At 34.7% G+C, this 23,965-nt stretch overlaps 1 protein-coding gene across 1 annotated transcript in view; it reads left to right on the top strand.

The window, feature by feature from the left end:
* Positions 1-23,965, top strand: part of RAB3GAP1 (RAB3 GTPase activating protein catalytic subunit 1) — a 117,412-nt gene that overhangs the window by 80,698 nt on the left and 12,749 nt on the right. The window contains exons 15-19 of the mRNA XM_028101289.2: positions 1,053-1,225; positions 2,460-2,514; positions 2,761-3,120; positions 12,457-12,594; positions 15,885-16,112. Coding sequence (XP_027957090.1) covers positions 1,053-1,225; positions 2,460-2,514; positions 2,761-3,120; positions 12,457-12,594; positions 15,885-16,112 — 954 coding nt within the window. The remainder of the gene's footprint in view (positions 1-1,052; positions 1,226-2,459; positions 2,515-2,760; positions 3,121-12,456; positions 12,595-15,884; positions 16,113-23,965) is intronic.

The raw sequence follows: 23,965 nt of genomic DNA, 5'->3' as shown, positions 1-23,965 counted from the left end.
TACCAACTCAGCCACCCCAGGCGCCCCAAGGATCTTTTTAATTTTAAAAATCACCTTAGGAAAGCTTGAGTAGAGATCATGGCCTCCATTCAGATTATGATACATTGGCCATACATATGTATTCTGGGTAGCAAGAACTTTTCTGGAAACAGTAAAAAAATAAGTATATTGTACATGATTGTAGGATTTCCCTCATTTTAGACTTTTTATAAAATTATCAAATTGATGTTTTGCCATTGATTCTTCTCTGTATTTCAAAACCAAACAGTGAGTGGAACACTTTAATGAAGTAAAATGTGTAAAATGAAGCAAAATTTTCATGTGTTCCTTATCGAGGTCTTTAATAAGTTGAGAAATGAGATGTTTAAATGACAGGCATAGAGATAAACTATTTTCAGTAGTTATTTTTGGGAAGTAGATTTCATGAAATGAGGAAAAGCAGAGGCTTCGTATTTTCGGTTTATACAGTTCTGATTTTATGTTTCTGATTTTGATAATAAATCTATACTCATTTGTAATTAAAACATTTTTAAGGGGCTGTTGGGTGGCTCAGTTGGTTAAGTGCCTGCCGTTGGCTCAGGTCATGATCCTGGGGTTCTGGGATGGAGCCCCACATCCAGCTCCCTGCTTAGCGGGGAGTCTGCTTCTCCCTCTCCTTCTGCCCCCCCGCCCCGCATCCATGTTCATGCATACACACGCTCTGTCTCGTGTTCTCTCTCTCAAATAAATAAATACAATCTTCAAAAAAAAAAAATAAAAGATTTTTAAAACAACATATTTGGAATACATCTTGAAGATTCCACAGAGGAAATTGAAAGTTGTGACTTAGCTTTTCTAAACTGTAGCATCAGTCTTTCGATCCTTGCAGAAATTTTGAAAACATGGGACTGCCTAAGAACAATTTAGGCAGTAATGTACTAAGTATTTGATAAAAGGTAGTTTGGTAGGATAGGTTAATTTTAGTATTAAAATCTCTCCCCACACAGTTTTTGATTATACCTGCAAATATGTTGTTAACAAGTTTTGTTTTGTTTCTATTTTGTTAAATTCAGAATCTCTACAATCAGTTCAAATCTGCACCATCTGACAGTTTAACATACAAATTGGCTTTGTGTCTTTGTATGATCAATTTCTACCATGGAGGATTAAAAGGAGTGGCACATCTCTGGCAGGAATTTGTTCTTGAAATGCGTTTCAGATGGGAAAACAACTTTCTGATTCCAGGGTAAGAATTTCAATTTTCGTTTGTATATGTAGGTTTTTTGTTTGTTAGCATAATTAGTCTTTTGGCCCATTAATTCTCTTCTAGGAAATCTGCCCTAAGAAAGTGGTAAGAAACTGGACATGATTTATACTCAAAGGTGTTCATTGTAGCAAATTTATAATAGGGGAAAAAAGGTGAAGCAACCTCAGTACCAAACATAAAAGAATGGTGTAAATCATGATACATGTCTACAATGGAAAGTTATGGATCTATTACAAGTTTTTTTTTTTTTCAAGAATCTCTAATAACATAGAAAATGATCGTAGTATTTGTAGTAAAGTAGAATATAGTGTTTTGTATACTAAGTGCTCTCAGTTTTGCTGATCTATATTTATAGAAATATAATTGGGAAGAAATAAAGCCAAATGTTAACAGTAGTTTTTCCCAGGTGTGCAATTATATTTTTATTTTGTCCTTTATACATTTGTGTATTTTCTAAGTCTTCTGTAGTGAATATAAATTATTATAGTTGAAGAGAAAACATTCTTAGAGTTCATAAGTTCAGGTACTCACTATTACCTGTAATTTTTTTGTGGAATTTATGTTGACATTTCACTTAATAAAGTAGAAGAATTTAGTTACCATATATTTCAATATTGCATAGGTTACTGCTCATCTACATATACTAAGGCAGAATTGTGATATGAGTAGTATAAATTGGTGATTGAGCCAAAAATATTTACTTCTATTTCATTTGCCAGTCTCTGCTTAGCTGGATTATCTCTTGGCTGATTCTTGGGAACCTAAGTGGTTTAGAACTAGAGGCAGTTTAGGCTCCTCTTGGCAAAAGAGAAGTGGAAATCAATGTTTTTTTTATATTGAGAATCCACTATAATAATTGAGAACTGAATATGTAACTAACCTGTTCTGTATGGTGTGAAATACTGTATGGTAGCTACTCCCTGGGATAGATTTAGAGAAATTTTTCATTTTAAGTTTCTATTAACTTGAGAACTATTACTAGTTTGCTACTATGCTTTGAAAAATATATTTGCTGTTGGTGGACTAGGAGGATAAAATAAATTGTGATTTTTTTTTTTTTTTTAGTCTTTATTTGCTCCATCTCAGTTATCTTACCTGTTGAAATCTAGTTTTGATTTCTTATCAAATGGTTAAAATTTATGGTAGCATAAGAAATTTGTGTACCTGAAGCCATTTTACTAAAACTAACTTTTCCCACTGCTTTATTTGATAGATTAGCCAGTGGACCCCCAGATCTAAGATGTTGTTTACTACATCAGAAACTACAGGTAAAGATTTCCCAATGACAGTATCTAAATATGGTCTTAATTTAATTGGAGTTTATTCTAATACTAAATGTAATAACGGATTATAGGCTATTCTCATTGTGCTGCTGTAGGTTACTTGTAGTCACTGTTATTCACAACAGGGTCCAGGGAATGGGTGGAGAAGGCAAATTAAATATTGAAGAAATGGATAGATTTTTATTTTACTGTAACTAACTTATATATAAATATTATTTCTGTTTTCTTAAGATGTTAAATTGTTGTATTGAAAGAAAGAAGGCCCGTGATGAGGGGAGAAAGACAAATACTTCAGATATGTATCCAGGGGATGCTGGAAGAGCTGGAGACCAGCTGGGGCCAGATAATCTAAAAGATATGGATAAGGAAAAGGGAGACGTAGGAAAATCTTGGGATTCTTGGAGTGACAGTGAAGAAGAATTTTTTGAATGCCTAAGTGATACTGAAGAACTCAAGGGAAACGGACAAGAGAGTAGCAAGAAAGGAGGACCTAAGGAGATGACAAGCTTAAAACCAGAGGGACGACTGTATCAGCATGGAAAACTCACACTGCTACATAATGGAGAACCTCTCTACATTCCAGTGACCCAGGTAGGATACGGACTGGTTCTTTAAGCTTTATTTATTTTTATTTTGTTGTTTATATCTTCATCCTAGTAGGAAATGATTGCTTTGGGTAGGAGTAATTCTTTAAACAATCTGTGTTCAAAGACCTAGGATTTCAAATCTAAATAAACTTTTGGGGCTTTCAGGTATTATCATTTCTGAAATTGAGAAATATTTTGAAGTTAGGGAAATAAGTAGTCCATCATGGTTAAGGTGATCTGTTATTTCTTAAAATGAGTGGTGAGTATATGGGTGTTTAAGAAACAAAATCCAAAAATGGAGAAAGAACAAAAGTAAAATTCCTTGAATTTATATGATTAGTTTTGTCTATTCAAAAATACAGTTCAAAGCCACTTTACACCAGTAGGAAGTAGAACAGCAACAACTCAACACCTAAGGAAGAACAATAGTTTTGTTGGGTTGTTTTTGCATAAGTATGTGAATACATTTTATTGTGAAAAACTCAATCTAGAAAAAATAAAAACCACTACCCACTAGTTTAACTCACATCTCTAGAAGTAGCCACTGTTACTGGTTTGGGTTATCATTTCTTATACCTGTTCCTATATATTGATGTACATGTATGTGTATACATAAGATACATAGTTTAGTGGACTTTTTGGTTTTAGTTTTTGTCTTTTTAAGATTTTAATTATTTATTTTAGAGAGAGAGAGTGGTGGGGAGGGGCAGAGGAAGAGGGAGAGGGAGAAAGCAGACTCTCAGCGCTCAGCTCAATCTTACGACCCTGAGATCACGACCGAACTGAAACCAAGAGTTGGAAGCTCAACTGACTGTGCCACCCAGGCACCCCTTTTTTGTTTGTTTTTAAATGTATGCATTGGTGTACAACTTTTTGTTTAACCTAGTATGTCTTTTTTTTTTTTTTTTTTAAAGATTTTATTTATTTGACAGAGCGGGAGCAGGAACACAAGCAGGGGGAGTAGGAGGGGTAGAAGCAGGCTTCCCGTGGAGCAGGGGGCCCGATGTGGGGCTCGATCCCAGGTCATGACCTGAGCCGAAGGCAGACGCTTAACGACTGAGTCACCCAGGCACCCTTTAACCTAGCATGTCTTGGAGATCTTTCCATGACATTACATGTAGGTCTACTTTATTCCTTTTTAATTGCTGTGTAATATTCCATGGCAGAGAGGAGACAGTTTATTTAACCATTCCCCTTTTAATGTACAGTATATGTTATTTGCTAATTTTTGCTATAATAGTGCTACAGTGCAAATTCTTGCAGTTTTTCACATACTGTGTTCACATTTGAATTTTTTTTTAAGATTTTATTTATTTGAGAGAGGGAGAGCACAGAGGAGTGATAGGAGAGCAGACTCCCTGCTGAGCAGAGAGTCTGATGTGGGGCTCCATCCCAGGACTCTGGGATGATGACCTATGCCAAAGGCAAATGCTTAATCAACTGAGCCACCCAGGTGCCCCCACGTTTGAATGTTTCTTAAGGAAGAAAATAAATGGATTTGCTAGATAAGCAGATACACAGATTACAAAATGGCTGTTCAAAAAGGCTGTACCTTATAAAAAAAATTAAAAAAAAAAAAGGCTGTACCTTTTTTATACTCTGGTCACTGGTGCATATATAGGAATAAGGGAATACTATTCTCTCTCTCTCTCTTTTTTTTTTTATTCTTTACTCAACTTCCCTTTCTCAATTCCTTCCTGGCACAAATCTGTATTGAGGGCCTAATATATGCCAACCACTGTTCTAGAACTTGGGGATTTAGCAGTAAAGTAGACAGTAAGGTTCTTGTACTCATGGAACTTATATTCATATTTTATTTTTTTTATAAACAACATTACCAGTCATATAAATTTTTACGAATATGATGGACAAAAGTAGTATCTCACTGTTTTAGATTGTTTTCCCTGATTTTTGATGAAATTAAGCATCATTTAGTATGTTTATTGGCCATCTTTTCCTTTGACTTGCCTGTCATTTTTCCTTTAGGTTGTTGACCTCTTCTTATTGATTTATATTTGTCCTTCATATTTTAGATATAGATCCTTTGTTATATATATTGTGCATGTTTTCTCCTGTCATTTAAAAGACATTTGCTTATTCATTGGTTTATAAACTATATATAAAGTGCACAAATCTTAAGTATACTACTTGGTGAGTTTTTTCATTTTTAAAAACTCAGGTAGCTACCATCCAGATCCCGAGGTATGGAAAATTCCCATCATCCTAGAAAAGTACTGATCAATAGAACTTTCTGTGAAAATAGAAATGGACATATTCTATCTCTCCTGTCTAGTACTATAGCCATTACCCATTTGTGGCCATTGAGTGCTTGAAGTGTGGTAATGCAACCGAGAAACTGATTTTTTTTTAATTTTAGTAAATTTATTTCAAATAGCAAAGTGTATTGGATAACATAGCCCAGTACTCCCCTCCAGGTAAGTTTTTTCCTGACTTTATCACCACAGGTTAATTTTGTCAGTTTCTGAATCTCATAAATGGAATTATGTTCTGCTTACTCTTTTGTGTATAAATACAATCATACATTTCCTGCTCTTGCGTTGAGCTTTTTTATTTTTTATTTTTATTTATTTTTTTTTAAAGATTTTATTTATTTGAGAGAAAGAATGAGAGAGAGAGAGCACATGAGAGGGGGGAGGTTCAGAGGGAGAAGCAGACTCCCTGCCGAGCAGGGAGCCCGATGCGGGACTCGATCCCAGGACTCCAGGATCATGACCTGAGCCGAAGGCAGTCGCTTAACCAACTGAGCCACCCAGGCGCCCGCGTTGAGCTTTTTTAAACTACCATGTGTGAGATTCATCCATGTTGTTACATGAATCATTTGTGTGTGTGTTTTATTACTTTGTAGTATTCTGTTAGTGAACATGCCACAATTTGCTCATCCATTCACCTGCTGATGGAATTTGAGTTGTTTATGGTTTGAGCTATTACAAATACATGAACATTCTTTTAAGTGTCTTTTGGTGAATATAGGCACTCATTTTCTTTTGGATAAATTTCTAAGAGTAGAATTGTTTTTGCCACATGGTAGAAATATGTTTTTGCTTAGTAGATATTGCCAAATGGTCTCCCAGAGTGGTTGAATAGTTTATATTCCCTCCAACAATATATAACAATTGGGGTTTATGCCACATAATCCCTAACATTTGGTGTGTCACCACTTCCAGGTTTGATGATTTGCTAGGAGGACTCACAGGACTCAGCATATAGTCGTGCTTATAGCAATACTTTATTAAAGTAAAAGGATACAAAGCAAAATCAGGAATAGGAAATGGCCCATGGGACAAAGTTTGGAGGATACCAGACACAGGCTTCCAAGAGTCCTCTTCTAGTGTGGCCATACAGGATATGCCTAATTCTCACTCCAGCAATGAATTGTGATCACTTGTGAAATGTTGTCTACCAGAGGGACTTTTTAGAGGGTCTAGTGCTCAGGGTTTTTACTGGGGGGCTGGTCATATTGGCGCCCTCTGCCTAGCACATACCATAATTCCAGATTCCTAGAAGGAAAGCAGGTGTTCAGCATAAACCATATCGTTTGCACAAATAATTTAGGCACAGTGTGCCATTTTTTATCAGTTCTGAGTACGGTGGAGATCCTGTCAAAATCCAAGTTTCTAGATGCCAGCAAAGGGTCAACTTTGCAAACAGGCCTTTCAGAGGATAGCAGTCTGAAGTCCGCTATGTTGAGTCTTCTCTGTGTGCTTGATTATTTCAGTTATTTAAATTTGTGGCTTTTGGGTGGGTATGTAGTAGTATCTCATGTTTTTACATTTCCTTGGTGAGTAATGCAACTGAACACATTTTCATATATTGTATTTTATATATTGTCCATTTGGTTACCTTCTTGGTGAAGTACCTATTCAGAGCCTTTGCCTGTTTTAAAAAGTTAGTTTTTTTTTTTCTTACTGCTTTGCAGGTTTCTTCATATATTCTGGATATGAGTTTTCAGTCAGTTATATGTATTATAGATAATTTCTCTAATCTATAGCTGTCTATTCACCTTCTTAATGATGCCTTTTGTTGAATAGGCATTCTTAACTTTAATAAAGTCTGAGCAATCAGTGTTTTTCTTATGTGGATAGTGCTTTGTCTCCCTTTTAAGAAATCTTTTTCTGCCCCAGTGTAGTCTCTTATGTTTTCTTCTGGAAGCTTCATTGTTTTACCTATTGCATTTATGTATGTGACCCACCTCAAATTGACTGTGTTTGGTATGAGGAAAAGGTTGTCTTTTCTTTGTAAGGATATATAATTATGTTCCAACACCATTATTCAGAAGAACTGCTTTTTCCCACAGAATGGCAGTGGTGTCTTTGTTGTAAATCATATGATCGAATGAGTGTTCATCTATTTCTAGACTATTTATTCTATCCATTAGTCTCTTTGTCTATCCTTGTACCAATAAGATACTATATTACTACAACTTACAGTCTTTCTGTCTTGTAGTATAAATCTTCTTACTTTGTTCTTCAAGATTATCTTGGCTGTTCATTGCATTTTTATGTAAATTTTAGAATTAGCTTGTCATTTTCCACATGTAAAATAATCCTGCTGGGTTTTTAATCCATATTGCATTGAATTTATAAATTGATTTAAGGAGAATTGACATCTTAACAATTTTGAGTCCCATGACCGTGAAATACCTTTCATTTTATTTAAGGTTTCTTTTACTTTCCCTTACCAGTGTTTTATAGTTTTCAGTGTAGAGGTTTTGCATATCTTTTATTAGATTTAATTCAGTTTTCGTAATTTCTTAAATGTTATAAATGGCATTTTTAAAAATTCCATTGAAATTTTTTTTTCCCTGATACATAGAGACAGTTGATTTTTTTTATATGGACTTTGGATCTAGCAATCTTAGTATATTCACTTATTATTTCTAGCAGTTTGTAGATTATTTGGAGTTTTCTGTATACACAGTCATGTTATCTGTTAATACAATTTGAATTTTGATTTTCTAACCTTTATACTTTTTAATTCTTTTTCATACTTTATTGTACTGGACCACCAGTACAGTGTTGATTAGCGTATGGATACCTGCTCTTGCTCTCAACTTCAGGGGGAAAGCATATAATGATCATTGAGCGTATCTGATGTTGATTATCATTTATCATATTAAGGAAATTCTCTTTTATTCCTGGTTTTTGAGAGTTTTTATTATGAACAGGTGTTATATTTTATCAAATGCTTTTCTGCATATTGAGGTTATCATTAAGCTAATTGTGAATTTTAAGTGAAATAGCACATGATGAGTGAATACGGTGTCTAGTCCACAATAAGCACTCAGTGTTTAGCTATTATTCTTATGAGGACTTTTTCTTATAAGATGTAAGTGGCTAGTATTGCTTCTCAAGATGCAAGGATTTACTTAAAAGTTTGTAAGCAGTTTTTATATTTTGAAATGGGTTGATTAATTTTAATATTTATACAGTTAGATATTGGGATGTTTGCTTGATAATTTTAAGCATGGATTCTGTTCCATGCTTATACTGTTTCTTTGGCAGGTGGCTATTATTTACAAGGTTGGTTTTTTTGTTTGACAGGCCTTAATGCTTTTTGTTCATTATATCCTTTTAAAAGTAAATTATATTTTTTAGGTATTTCATTATTAAATTTTAGTTTTAGGACAGAATATTCTAATACTAAAAACTGAGTGTATAGTTAATCTAATTTTGTCTTGGAGCATGCAGTTGGCATTGAGGTCTTGTGGTATAGACCTTGGTTTTGGAATCTACCAGAGCTAGATTTATATTCTGGCACTACCACTTATTAACAGTATTGCTAGTACAAGCTGTGTTTTCTTTCTGAGCCTTGTTTTGCTCTCTAATAAAAATAATAGGTTGGTTTGCATTTTTTAGAATTTTGTGTAAATTTTATTCATTTTTATTTTTGTGTGTGTAGGAATTCTTTGAGCATAATTATTTTGAGATTCATACATACTGTTGTGTGTATCAATAGTTCATTCATTTTTATTGCTTAGTACTAGTGTTCCATTGTATGGATATACCACAGTTTGTCCATTCATTTTTTTGATGAACATTCCAAAAATGATCATAAGGAAACTTTAAGGAGTGATGGATATATTCGTTATCTCGATTTTGGTGATTGTTTCATGGATGTATACTCATCAGATGTAGCCTTTAAATTATTATATGTCAATTATACTTCACAAAAGCGGTTAAAAAAGTTAAATGGTTCTATGATCAGTGATTGACAGGAAGAAAAGGAAAGTATTTCTGTTCTAACATATCTCCAGTTTGAAAACCCTATCTGTTTATTTGCTTAATAATCAAATATTAAATCCTTTAAAAGCCAAGAATAGTTTGTATTACTCTCGGTTGTTAAGAATTAAACCATATATGTTTAAAAGCATTTGGCATGTAAGTATCCAGCAAAGGTTAATTTATTTCATCTTTTCCCTTTCCAAATTTTAATTAACAGTATTCCTTATTTTTAATGAGCTAGTTACATTATGTTGTCTTGGTTTGATTGGGATAATGAAGAGTCCAAAAAAGTTATTCTGGAAGCTCAAGCGTTATTTCTTTTCAAAAGGCTATATACCCCCCTCATTCATTTTAGATGCTTCATTTTCTACATTCAGATTTATTATATAAATCTGGAATAATTTAAACTTATTTTTTCTCAACATGCATCCTATGTATTTAAAAATTCATTTTTATATCTTATATTTAGGCAAATCAGGGCAGATTTTTAGTCTATTTTACTTTCTTAAAAGTTAATCTCGCTTGAATTATAATCATTGTATATGTACTTACATAAAATGGTTGGAATTCAAAATGATCTCAGTTGAAACACTTAAAATTTCACACTTTAGAAGTTAGCTTAAAATGTGCCATTAATCAATTGCCCACTTCACACACAGAAAAATAAGACTTTATATAGATCCTTGCTTCATAAGAATTCAAGCACACTTTAATATTTCTTTCACGTAGACTTAGTTCAACCTAAAATTTATGGCTAGGAAAAGCTTAAAGACTTTACCTAATATTCTAGAGCCAGGACTAGAAGAGAAACCTGTGGAGAAATCTCTTGGAGCAAGAGTCCTTAACTGGTGGATTGAACCAAACTAGTAGTTCTCAAAGTCAGCATCAGATAGATGTCTGAGATTCTGCCTTCAGTTTGACACTTGGTAGTTTTGCCACTTGATTTTGGGTAGGTCACTTATCTCTGTACCTCAGTCTGATCAGTTGTAAAATGCTCTGACCTCCTCTCAGTGATCACATGAGATAATGTATATGAGGAAGCTTTGAGCATATTTAGAAGTAGTAGATATGAAAGTGTATGGTCCTTGGGCTACTTGCTGCTTCTCTTCCTCTTAATCATGTTCTTCTTTACTTACAACTGGCCTGAGATTTCCAGGTGGGAGGGTTATCAGTATCTTTTCAACATCTTGTTCCTTTCTTGCCATCCTGAGATTTCAGGGCTGTAGGACAATGAAAAGTAGCTCCTTCCTAATGAAAAGACTGAAGGCTTCTGCTCTTGAGTACTGCTTCATTGGGGGTTCATATAATTTTTTTAATTTGTGGTATGTTGATATCAGTGGGAGGTTATAATTAAAACCTAACTATTTTGTCTCTAATTGCTAGCATTTATTATGTGCCAGGATTTTTTCTTCACAAGAAAGAGTCACAGAAAGCTTGAGTGATTATCCAAGGTCATAGAGCTGGGATTCAAACATAGGCACGTTTTTTCTAGAGCCCAAGCTCTTAACCACTGTGTCATATTGCCTTACCTGTTACTATTCAACCCTGAGTATCGGTGTGAGACTTTAAAAGTGATGCATGTTCATTGTACAGAAAAGAAAACAAAAATTCATAATTCCATAATCCACAGATAATCACTGTTAGAGCGGTTTCTTTCCATTTTTCCTATATCAAACAATTTTCCTATTATTGTACATTGAGATTCTTTCCAATTCTCACACTATTCTAAGTAATGCTATAGTGCTATTTCTAGAAGTGGATTATTGGGTCAGAGGGCATGATCATTAATGCCATGTATTGATTCCCAGATTGTCTTCTAGAAAAGCTTATACATTATGTTCTCTTCAGCAGTATGTGAAAGTGCCTCATTTAGGTTTGTTTCAAAAATGAGGATGATAGAAGAAAAGTTATTTTCTTTTGTTTGTTGCTCTGTGTTTTGAATGCCATAGCTTTATCGTGTTCCTACTTTATTTTTGACAGATATTTGTGAAAATTATTTATCTTATGGCAGTGGTTCTCAACTGGGGAGTGATTTTTGCCCCCCAGGGATATTTGGTAATGTCTGGAAACACGTTTGATTATCATGAGGTGGAGTGGTGCTATTGGCATCTAATAGGCCATAGATCATGCTGAACATCCTACAATGCATAAGACAGGTCCACCACAAAGAATTATCCAGTCTAAATGTCAGTAGTGCTGAGGCTATAAAACCTGCTTTAAAGTAAGCTGTTGAAATCTAGAAGGAATGTATTTATTGGCAAGATACTCTAAAAAATTATTTCTCTTGTGCTTTATCTTATTATCTAGTAATAGAAAAGTCCATGGGTTTTTTTGGCTTTAAGAATGAAGCAGGCGAGCTTTGTTTGGTTAGTCTCTGGATTGTTGAGTGCTTCGTATTTCAGATATAAAATCTAATGGAATCAATTCTTAGAGAACTTTCCTAAGACCCTTTGAACAGCTTGGAATGTTCATAATGATTCTGTAGTTGTGCCTTCCTTTAGATTTGCCTTAGCTTCTTTTTTATTTGGGGTTACCATTAGAATTCTATAATGTCCTTGATTCTCAAAACAAAAATCCAAAGACTTCTTATGGGAATCAGTAATTAGAATATCTTTGGAACCTAAACTCAAAGCAGCTTTTCCAACATAAAACTTAGTTATTTGTGGTCTTTTAGTTGGGATTCAATTAATTTGCCTTTATTTTAATTTTCATATTTATCATTTTTTTCTCTTATGAGTTACAATAAAAACCTGGTTGTAACTAACGATGGCATATATAAACATATCATTAGGACTTCACTTGTTATCATTAAGAGGCAGGAAAATGTTCGGTGCACCCAAATTCCTCTGTCTTTTATTAATCCTTGTCAAGGGAAACCTGATAATCTTATTTGTTGTGGGGGGTCCTGAAAGTCATATTTATTATTAATTTGTTAATTTTTTATGTAGGTTCCAAAAAATTTGTGAATTTCTCTAAATTTTTTTAAATACAGATCTTATGACTGCTAGAGCTGATATAATTGTCTTTATTGTGTTTCTATAGTTCTGCTTTTTCTAAAAAAAAGCTGTTCATGAGCTTTGTCCTTTTGTGCTTCACAGGAACCAGCGCCTATGACAGAAGATCTGCTAGAAGAGCAGTCGGAGGTTCTAGCTAAATTAGGTACATCAGCAGAAGGGGCTCACCTCCGAGCGCGCATGCAGAGTGCCTGTCTGCTTTCAGATATGGAATCTTTTAAGGTGGGTCACACTGTCAGAGCTTGGGAGTCTATTTTGAGCTATTCTGGGATAAAGCTGTGAAAGTCACTCTCTAAAGTGGTGTGAAGGCCTGAATGTCTTTTTTATTAAACGTTTTGATTTCTTAGTAGTTACAACAACCTACATTTATCTCCTAAACGTCGTAGCCAGACTTGCTTCTTAAATTTAAAAAAAGAACAATCTTTGAACAGTAGTCGAAAGTTGAGAATTGAATCATTTCTTTATGTGCTTTGGGATGTTTTTCTCCTTTGTGTGTGTTCAGCCAATTTAATGCATGGCTTAGGAAACCCTTAGGATTTAACATAGGCTGCTTCATTCAACAAACTTTTTGATTGCCTACTTTATGACTTGTACTGTGATTAGATAAGTAGGAAATACAATGTTTATCCTCAGTTATAGTCTATTAAGGTTGTGGAGGGAGATATGTAAATAATTAGGTGATGCCTTCACTTATGAAGGCAATGTCAAAAAGGTGACTGACTTTGCTGAGTGGGTCATGGAGGGTTTCTCAGAAGAGTCACCATTTAGGATGAGTAGGCATTTGCTACCTGGAGAAGAATATTTTAAGCTTAGATATAGGCTTATATTAGAACATAGAAGATTCAGAGAATGGTGACATTTAGCTTATTAGCTTAAAAACCCAGGGATGAAGAAAGGTCTTTTGTTTTTGAATTACTTATTTTTGAAAGCCGAGGTGAAGCCATGTGCATTAAAAACAACAACAACAGCAACAAAACAACCAAGTGGGTAGTCTGGTGGGCCATAGGCCTTTCTTGTGCCTCCTGCTGATACTCTGAACTGTCTCCCATGCCCAGATTTTCCTCCTTGACCTGCTGCTACCTGTGATGGCCTCCATCTCCTCATTTCATAGCCTCCAGTCAGTCCTGCTTTCATGCTGTATGCCAGCCCGAGATTGATTTTTTTTTCAATATAAATACCCTATGAAAACCTATGTTACTTTTATCTTCCCTGTTAGCAGATTTTAGTGACAGTAAAAGGGAATGCTTTTATTCTCTATGTATTTACCCCATCTTTACAAAAAAAAAAAAAAATATTCAGGTAACCTCTTGAGAGGTATGTGTTTTTCTTAGAGACTAAAAAGGTACGGAAAATCTGTGCATTTTATTCTGCCATGAGACAAGAAAGAAAGACATAATTGTTTTAAGACAAATAGTTGGTATAGTGAGAAGACAGTTGACTCTCAGGACATGTGTTAAATCAAAAAGGTAGAAAAGGGTGTATGTGCATAGTAGGACTGTGCAGCAGCTATTTTTGTACCTGACTTCTAGCTGCCTTCATAGTATCTGTCCTTAACCTGCTACAGCTTCCTTGCAGAGGCATTTACCAGATGAAATCCCAAATTGGAACTGTAAAAGTTGTCCTTATAGAAGAAACATATTGGCTCCTCACGGGAAGGTTCTGTATAATTCCAACACTGTACCTCAGCAAGATTGGGTTCAGTAGACTGTTGTAGACTAACTTGAGTACCTACAAATCTCTTAAAACATGGTTTCAATAAAAAGATTGTATTTTAGATAGCCAACTTACACATCTGTCTCTATGTGGGAATCAGTTAATATATTTAAGGAAACGGAGTCATTCTAAAATAGACATGGTTGCCTTTACCTTTTTATATAGGGGTGACTGGGTATTAGGGGCCCTTAGGAGAATCTGCAGAGCTTTGGATGAATGGTGATACGTACTTGAGGTACCTACACCTCTCAATAGGACAGGGCCTATTCTCAAGCATGTCCTTGGAGTACATACCTTAACAGTAGAAAGAAAGATAAGCCATAGCTGAAGTGAGGCATGACTCTCTCCTGGTAGCTGTATGTTCAGCCTGGTACAGTAAGGCCAGGCAGACGAAGAATTTTTGTGTTAAAAGTTGTTGTGTTTTTTTTTATTTAACTTCTGTAGTGCAGGAGTTCAGTATTATTTTCTTTAAGTTCGTTCTCTTTTCTCAAGGTCTATCTCTAGTTCCTAAGATATTTTTGTGTAGGTGTGGTGTTGCCTGATTAATAACCAGATCTTTGTACATGAATCCTGAGTCATGCAGCAGTCTTGATCCACTGCACTTCACAGCATTTTTTTGTTGCTATGATGCCATAGCCCTTAGAAGTTGATGTTGGCAACTCTCAGTAAAGGACCTTCCTCTGAGTCCTCATCCCTCACAATACCAATTGATGGGTATTGTGAAGCTGAGAGACAGTGAACTCAATGAGGAGAAATGGGCAGTTTTGCTCTTTACATTTAAGACTGACTATTCTTATCATGTCTATTTTCATTTTGGTTAGAGGTTAATTTAATTTAAAAAGGAAGAAAATGATCTGCTTATTAGCACTTTCTTGTTAATGTTTATATCACTTAACTGTTTCAGGAAAATAAAATAGTACTCTTGGCAGGAAGTATATGTTGTGGTAGAGAATTTAACCAAAAAGGTATGTGTTTAATGTGTGCACACATATCCTTTGAGATAGTGTGTGTGTGTGTGTATGTGTGTGTGTGTGTATCCATCTTTAGTACTCTACTGATACATCACTGGACACTTGCAAAGACGACCTCCATGCCTTACCCTGTAAAGCCTCTCCTTTTCTCCAGGCTTGACTGTAGAATTACTTAAAGCATTTTAGCATGCATCATCATTAATTCTACAGACTTGCCTACTAAATAAAAGTTTAATTAGTTGGTTTCAGAAACCTGAGAAGCAATAGTTTGAATTCTAGTTCCTTAACAGGACAAAAGCAGTTTATGTGATGGTAATTTGTTATATAAAGCACAAGAATTTGATGACTGAGTAGAACATTTCTGAGGTTAGCTGATAATTATTGCAGTACCAGTAGTGATTTATTGAAGGAAAAAACGGTAGAACTTTTCTGTTATTGTGTTATTATTCTGATCGCATGGTATATTATTTAATTACTTGACTTGAGCTTATTTGATACTTTTCCAAGTATTGAGTAGTTACTATATTATAATTTTAAACTAACTTATGTAACTTAACAATACACTTAAGAGAATTATTTTCACTTCACATCAACTTTTTATTTCTAAATTCATCAAATGTTTTCTTTTTCTATAAAATGGGGACAGCAAAAGAAAATGCTTTTGGTACTTGAACATCTGACCTGTTTTAAAGGTGATACCCAGACTCGTGTCACATATCAGATTTTGTAAAGATTAGATAAGCTTTTTGTGAAAGTATGAATTTGTAAACAGTTTTATCATTACCTGTTGATTTTTGATTCTGCTGAATTTTTTTTGCCTTATTTTAGGCAGCTAATCCAGGTTGTTTTCTGGAAGATTTTGTGAGGTGGTATTCACCCCGGGATTATATTGAAGAGGAGGTCATTGACGAAAAGGGCAACATGGTTCTGAAAGGAGAACTGAGTGCCCGAATGAAGATTCCAAGCAATATGTGGGTAGAAGCCTGGGAAACAGCTAAGCCAATTCCTGCTAGAAGGCAAAGGAGACTTTTTGATGATACACGGGAAGCAGAAAAGGTAACTGAGGTTTCAGTATCTAATACTAGAAAGCTAACAATTGTTCTAACATTTTAAAAATTCACTATAATAGATGTGATATTCTGGACATAATTGAGAAGCAAAGCATTGTAATTTAATGGGCCTTTTATATATCTGCTATTCACACTTAAGATTTTAGAACTAGTTGCAAATAGGCCGGAGAATAAGACATGTATATTTTTATAGAATGCTTACCATTGAACTGTCTTATAGCATATGTCAAAAGCCTTAAAGATGGTCATATCCTTTGACCTAGCAGTTCATATCAAAAACCTTATTAAGGAAATAATAAATACAGAAATACTAATGTACAAGAATGATGTTCAACAAAGTTTTCTAGTGACAAGGTAGATACAACAAAAGTTTCCAGAAATAAGGCTTGGTTCAATAAATATGGTATAATCATTTGGTGGACTGCTTTGTAATTATTAAAAAAACATTTAGAGTTCTGGAGAATAGTGACAGCCACCTGATAACAAATTGTCCTACACACTCTCCCATTCAGCTCCCCCAAAACTCCATGAAATTAGTAAGGAAATAAATCTATGCTTTCAGCATTACTAAGATACAGAGACTATAATGACCTTTGAATTAACTTTAAGTAGAGAAATAAGCCAAATTTCAATGGAGTTCCTAGTGCTGTAAGCCTGTATATAGAGAGTGGGGGCAGGGAGTCTTAAAAAGAAGAGCTGAGGGATATAGAAGACTTAGATGGAGCACAGAGTCACCCCCAGCATGAGAGAACCTAACATTAATACTCAGTGCAAAATACTCAGCTTTGCAAATATGGTTTGATAGTTCACAGCACGGCTATAGAGAAGGGGCTTGAAGTGGGCAGGAATAGAAGTGGACACTTGGAGAGACACTGCCTTGGCAAGAACCAGATATATAGAGAAGGAATGATACCCCTTTGAGATAAAGCAATGATGGGAAAAAAGGAGTAAGGGGAAAATTAGGGATCCTGCAGAAATGCAAGAGAAATAAGACCTATCAGCCTCCGTCACTCTCTCCCCAATCCATTAAAGAAACGGTACAGAAGAGGGCACTTTTAAACTGTGACATGACTAGGATTGGTAAAGAGCAGATCATATCCATACAGAACTACTATAAAAAAGCAGAAACTGCAGATACGATTATTTGAGCTAATAAAAACATTTCCCAGAAAACTGACCATGAAGCAGAAAAAAATTGTAACACTCCAAAAGGAGTCAGGTGTCCTCAAACCAACATGGGGGATATGAAAAATCATGTTTAATCAGAAATATTAAAGCCAACAGCAGAAATGGACCAAAAATCCCACAAAGAAATGAAACCACAGCTGGTTTAACTCAGGATAGAAGTAGAAGAATAAGACAACCATATCAAAAATAAAGGCTAAATTACAAAGGGCCCAAAGGAGAATGGATTTACATTTAAATTTAATAAAAGATATCAAGGAAAAGCAGCAAAAACAGTCAAGAGAATGAAAATGGATGACGAATAAAAGGAGTTGAAGAGAAACTAGTAGAAATGAAAGATAGGAAAAGTAGGAATAATATTCATTTTATCAGAGTCTTTAAGAGGAAAAACCAAAACATTGGAACAGAACTAGTATTTGAAACTGTGATCAAGAAAACTTTCCGGAAATAAAAGAAAACCTGAGTTTACATATTGAAAGGGCTCTTTCACTAGATGCAGGGAAAAATGTACCATAAATAATGAACTCCAAAATACATCGTTGTAAACTACTGGAACTTAAATATTTATTTATTTTTTTAAAAAAGATTTTATTTATTTATTTGAGAGAGAGAGAGCACAAGCGGTAGAGAGGGAGAAGCAGGCTTCCCGCCGAGCAGGGAGCCTGATGCGGGGCTCGATCCCAGGACCCTGGGATCATGACCTGAGCTGAAGACAGACGCTTAACGACTGGGCCACCCAGGTGCCCCAGGAACTTAGATATTTAAAGAAAAAAAGATTCTCAGGACTTCTAGGCAAAAAGATGAAAATAATTTACAAGGGAGAATTAGGTATCATATTTCTCAAAAGCAAGGCAGCATGGAGCAGCATTTTCAAGAAATGAAGCAAAAAGTACAAACCAAAGATATATATCCTACCAAGGTGTCCAAATAATCAAGGATCTAAGAAAATTTTCTCTGAGGTTTTACACATAGAAATTTTTGTACACATGCCCCCTTTCTGAGGAATCCACTAGAGTTGCCGTGTCTAATAGAACTTTCTATAGTTTTAGAAACATTCTATAGCTGTGATGTTCGAAATTACAGCCACTGGCCACCTATGGCTCTAATGAACACTTGAAATGTGGCTAGTATAACTTAGGAACTGAATTTTAAATGCCTGCATGTGGCTAGGTTCTGCCTTGTTCATATTGAACAAGATAGTGTAGGAGGATGAACTTGATCCAGCCAAGAGATGACTGGAGAAACTTTGGCAAAGGGCCAGTGGTGAGCATTTTATTTCATTAATTTTAGAGCTAAGACTAAATCTAGGTGAGGATATGGGTAGAAGAAGATGGTAATCAGAGGATAACATTTAAAATTGTCAGACCAAATTATAAAACACTTAAAGCGAGGGAATTAAGGACAGCATAAAAAGAATTAACTGCAAAAATCTCTACTAGAATAAAAATATAAACTTCTTAAGTACCAACAGAGTTTTTTTAAAAAGCAAAGAACACACTAAATAGAGAAACACACAGAGTAACAATCAATGATCCAGTAATTCCACTGCTGGGTATTTACCAAAGGAAATGAAATCACTAATTTGAAAAGATGCATGCGCCCCTCTGTTTATTGCAGCATTATTTACAACAGCCAAGATATGGAAGCAACCAAAGTGTCTATTGAGAGATGAATGAGTAAAGAAGATGTGATCTATCTATCTATGGTAGAATATTATTCAGCCATGAAGAATGAAATTTTGCCATTTGCAGCAACACAGGTGGACCTAGAGAATGTAATGCTGAGTGAAATAAGTTAGAGAAAGACAAGTACCATATGATTTCGCACATAAGTGGAATTTAAAAAACAAGACAAAGAAAAAGGACAAAAAAAAAACAACAAAGGACTTAAATATAGAGAACAAACTAATGGTTGCCAGATGGAAGATGGGTTGTGGGGATGTGAGTGAAATAGATACAGGGGATTAAGAATACTTACCTTGATGATCACTGAGAAGTGGATAGAATTCTTGAATCACTATATCATACACCTGAAACTAATATAACACTATATTATGCTTCAAAAAATTAATGAAATAAAAAATAAAATACATAGAGATATGATCAGAGTAAGGGTATAACCAAATTATTCCTTTAGTTTTCTGCCAATGCTTAATTACATAATTAAATTTTATTTTATCACACACACAAAAAGGTTACAAAGAAAACAGTGGACAAAGATTTACCAGGTACATGAGAACAATAAAGAAAGCAGGGGTTATGATCCTGATACGAAATAAAGTAGAAGTAAAGCAGAAAAGCATTAAATGATGACACAGATATGCTTTATAATCTTAAAGTGGTATTTGACAGTGAGGATATAACATTTGTTAATGTTTATACACTAGATAACACAGTAGCCATCTATAAAAATAGGAAGCCACAGGAGATAAGAGAAACAGATTGAAACAGAGGATGTTGAACACATTACTCTTAACACAAGACAGTCAAGTAGACAAAACTAAAGAAAGATCGAAACAAGGTAATAAGGTCAATCTTTTAGATATATCCCAAACATGACACCTTGAGAGTAGAGACTGTACCTTTTTTTCACGTGCACATGGAAAATTCACAAAAACTGATAGTATATTAGGGCCCAAAGAGAATATCAGCAGGATTCATAATGGAAATATGATCTCTGCAATAAAACTAGAAATTAAAAATGAAACAACAAAAAACTAGGCCTTCTACCTGGAAATGTAAAAGCCTTATATTAACTCTTGGGTAAAGGAGAAATACTAAGACAAATTTCTGAAAAATAATGAAAACACTATACACCTGAACCTATAAGATATATTTTATGAGTGCTCAAAGGAAAATCCATAGACCTAAATACCTCCATCAAGGAAAAAAGACAGAATGAAAATTACTGAATTAATAAATTTCTAACTTAAGAAGTTAGAGGAAGAACAAAGTAAAACCAAAAGAAAACGAAAGGAAGGCAGTGATAAAGATAAAAGCAAAGAGTGATAGAGAACAGAAAAACAGATCAAATTAATCTGGTTTTATTTTTAAAAAATCAAAATAGACACATGGTTGACTGCTTTAATCACAAGAGAGGGAAAAGCATGCATATACAAAATAAATGACAAAAAGTGCCAATAACTTGATATGGAGGAAATAGTAAAAAAAAAAAAAACAACCAATACTTTGTATGATTCTGTATATAAATTTGTAAATGAAGATGAAATGGATGATTTCCTAGGAAAATACAGTATATCAAAAATGACTAAAGATAAAAAATGTAAACAGACCAGATAGTCCCAGTGCTACTTTATTGTTTTGGTACATAGCAGTTGGAGGAAATTTCCCAAAATCTTTTATCAGAAACGTTGACTATAACATTGGTCTCTAAGTCTGATAAAAGTAGCATATAAAAAAAAGTATAGACCAGTAGTACTTAAGAAATTGAATACAAAATCCTAAGTGAATAGACTCTCACCACTTTAAGAAAATAATACATGTCGACTGAGTTCAACAATGATTATTTGGAACTTTACTTATTAACTTCATTAATAGGTTTAAACAGAAAATATATCATTTCCATATATACTGAAAAAGTCTTTGATAAAATTTAATACTCATTCCTAATAAAATTGAGAAATAAGAATGGGTAGATATTTTCTTAAAATGAAAAATATATATAGACCTCAATCCTTTTTTTTTTGTTTTTTATTTTATTTTATTATGTTAATCACCATACATTACATCATTAGTTTTTGATGTATAGACCTCAGTCCTAAACACAGCACCTTAATGGGGGGGACCCTAGAGTTATTCTCACTAAGGTCAGGAACAAGGCAGTAGTGCCTGTTATCTCCACTTCCATTTAATGTTATTCTGAAGTTATTACCCACTATAATTAGAAAAGAGAAAGCAGAAGCATAGGACTTGAAAAGAAGAACTTTTTATTTGTAGATGATGTGACAGTATACCTGGAAAAATCTAAAGAATCAGTGATAAAAGTAATTCATACAGAGGAATTCAGCAAGGCAGCAGGATATAAAGTTAATATCCAGTAGTATTCATATACACAAATAATAACCATTCTGAAGATGTAAATGACATTTTCTCTTCATTAGAAGAGAAAAAAATGGTAAAATACCTAGAAATAAAGCTAACCAGAAATGTTAGAAATATGAATAAAGAAAGTAGAACTCTCTTGAACAATAGATACTACTTGTTCTTGGTTAGGAACTGTCAACATCATTAAGGTCAGTTCTCTTTAAATTAGTTTATAAATTTAATGCAATCCCAATAAAATACCAAAAGTCTTTACTATGGAGCCAGACAAGTTGATACTCAAATTTATTTGGAAAAATAAACATGTAGGCTTAGGACTCAGGGGTTTGGAGAGTGACTGTTAATGGGTTTCTTTTTTGGGTGATGGAAATGTTCTAAAATTGATTGTGGTTTTGGTTGTACAACTCTGAATATACCTAAAACCATTGGATTGTATATTTTAAATGGGTAAATTGTTATTTTAAAAAAGCATGCAAGAGTAGCTAAGAATAGGGGCACCTGGGTGGCTCAGTCAGTTGGGCGGCTGCCTTCAGCTCAGGTCATGATCCCAGGGTCCTGGGATCAAGCCCCACATCGGGATCCCTTCTTGGCAGGAAGCCTGCTTCTCCCTCTCCCGCTCCCCCTGCTTGTGTTCCCTCTCTCGCTGTATCTCTCTCTCTGTCAAATAAATAAATAAAATATTTAAAAAGTAGCTAAGAATAGATTGAAAAGAAAGAGCTATGAGGTAGGTGAAGGGGGGGGAGTGGGGAGAGGGGCAACTAACCCGACCAGATACTAAAGCATAGTACGTAGCCTCACTATTTAAATAATGTGATAATGGTGCATAGACAGTCCAGTGAAACCGAATAGAAAGTTCATAGATGCATGTAGAAATCTAGTATATGATAAAAATGGCATCTCAAATCACTGGCCCTTTTACTTTATTTTACTTTATTTTTTAGAGGGGGCTGGAGGGGCAGAGGGAGAGGGAGAGAGAGAATCTTAAGCATGCTGTGCTTGGAGCCGGACTCGGGGCTTGACGAGGGGCTTAATCTCACAACCCTGAGATCATGCATGACCTGAGCCAAAATCAAGAGTTGGACGCTTAACTGACTGAGCCACCCAGGCTCCCCTAGGTGACCCTTTTAATAAATTGTTTTGGGATAACTGAATAACCATTTGGCAAAAGATGAAATTAGATCTGTTTCTCATACCACACACAAGAATGGACTGAAAAAAGCCAGAAGACAAACGATAAACTGAGAAATATTTGTAAACTGGGAGAAATATATGTATTACAGTTAAAGGGCCAAAATACTCTAGAAATATGGGCAAGAGGTCTGAGGAGATAACTCATCCCCAAAAAAGATAATTACCCTTAAACTTTTCAAAAGATGTTCAACTTCATTCATAATAAGAGAAATGCAAATTAAAAAACTTCACTGAGATAACCATTTATCACACATCACACTGGTGAAAATTTAACAGCTTAATTAATACTCAGTGAAGCCCTGAGGCAACAGCTCTCATACATTACTGGTGAGAGGCAGGATAATACAACCCCCATGTGGGGAGGAACTTGGCAGTATTTAATAAAATTTACATATGCATTTACCCTTTCACCCCAAAAGCAATCCCACTTCTAGGAATTTGCCCTAATATTTTCAACAGTACAAAAATAAAGATGCACTAAGCTGTTCATTGCTGCATTAATTGTAATTAGAAAATAGTGGAAACTCTCTATATGCCCAAACTTAGGAGCTTTATTGAGGACTGTGGTTCATCTACATAACTGAGGACTATACAGCTGTTAAAAAAATGAGGAAAATATTAACTGATAGTGATTTCTAGGATGTTTTTAAGAGAAAAGTAAAGTGCAAATGAATATATATAGTATGCTTCATTTTGTGTAAAAAAAGGGAGATTAAGAAAATGTGTCTATCATCATAAAAAGAAATTTATCTTCACAAACAGAAAACAATGAAATTAGTTACCCAAAATGGTTGAAAGGGGAGGAAAAAATAGAGTAAAAGGAATATGGGAGAGAATGACATTTAGGAAAGAGTATACTTTCTGTATACTTTTGACTTCTGGAAAAATGTTAATTGTCTACATCAAAAATTAAAATAAATCAACAAGAATGGAAAGAGGGGAAATGACCAAAATTGAAAGCAAGCTGAGATAAATTAGTTCAGGTGTATTTTTTTTTTTTTTTTTTAAGATTTTATTTGTCAGAGAGAAAGAGCACAAGCAGAGGGAGAAGCAGGCTCCCCGCTGAGCAAGGAGCCCGAGGCGGGGCTCAATCCCAGGACCCTGGGATCATGACCTGATCTGAAGGCAGACACTTAACCACCTGTCCAGGTGTATTTTAAATGAATAACATAACCACACTGAAATGGGGTCAGGGTTAGGAGGAGGATCTAATTCAGTAATTTATGATCACATAAGATATGTTTGACTGTATACTCCCAGGTATGGGGAGAGGTGGGAGAGCACTGCAAACAAATCCTAAACTCTGTTTTCTAGATTTGTTTTTTGTAGTGGTGTTGGGTAAGGAATTCTGAAACTTTTAGGTGGATTTTTGTTTGAGTAAATGAGTAATTAAATGTCTTGG

The sequence above is a fragment of the Eumetopias jubatus genome, unplaced genomic scaffold (genome assembly GCF_037043125.1).
Source record: "Eumetopias jubatus isolate StellerSeaLion01/CBP00866 unplaced genomic scaffold, mEumJub1_p1.0 scaffold_3, whole genome shotgun sequence".
Lineage (NCBI taxonomy): Eukaryota > Metazoa > Chordata > Mammalia > Carnivora > Otariidae > Eumetopias > Eumetopias jubatus.
Note: the sequence above shows the minus strand (reverse complement) of the source record. Positions and strands in the feature narration are given on the sequence as shown.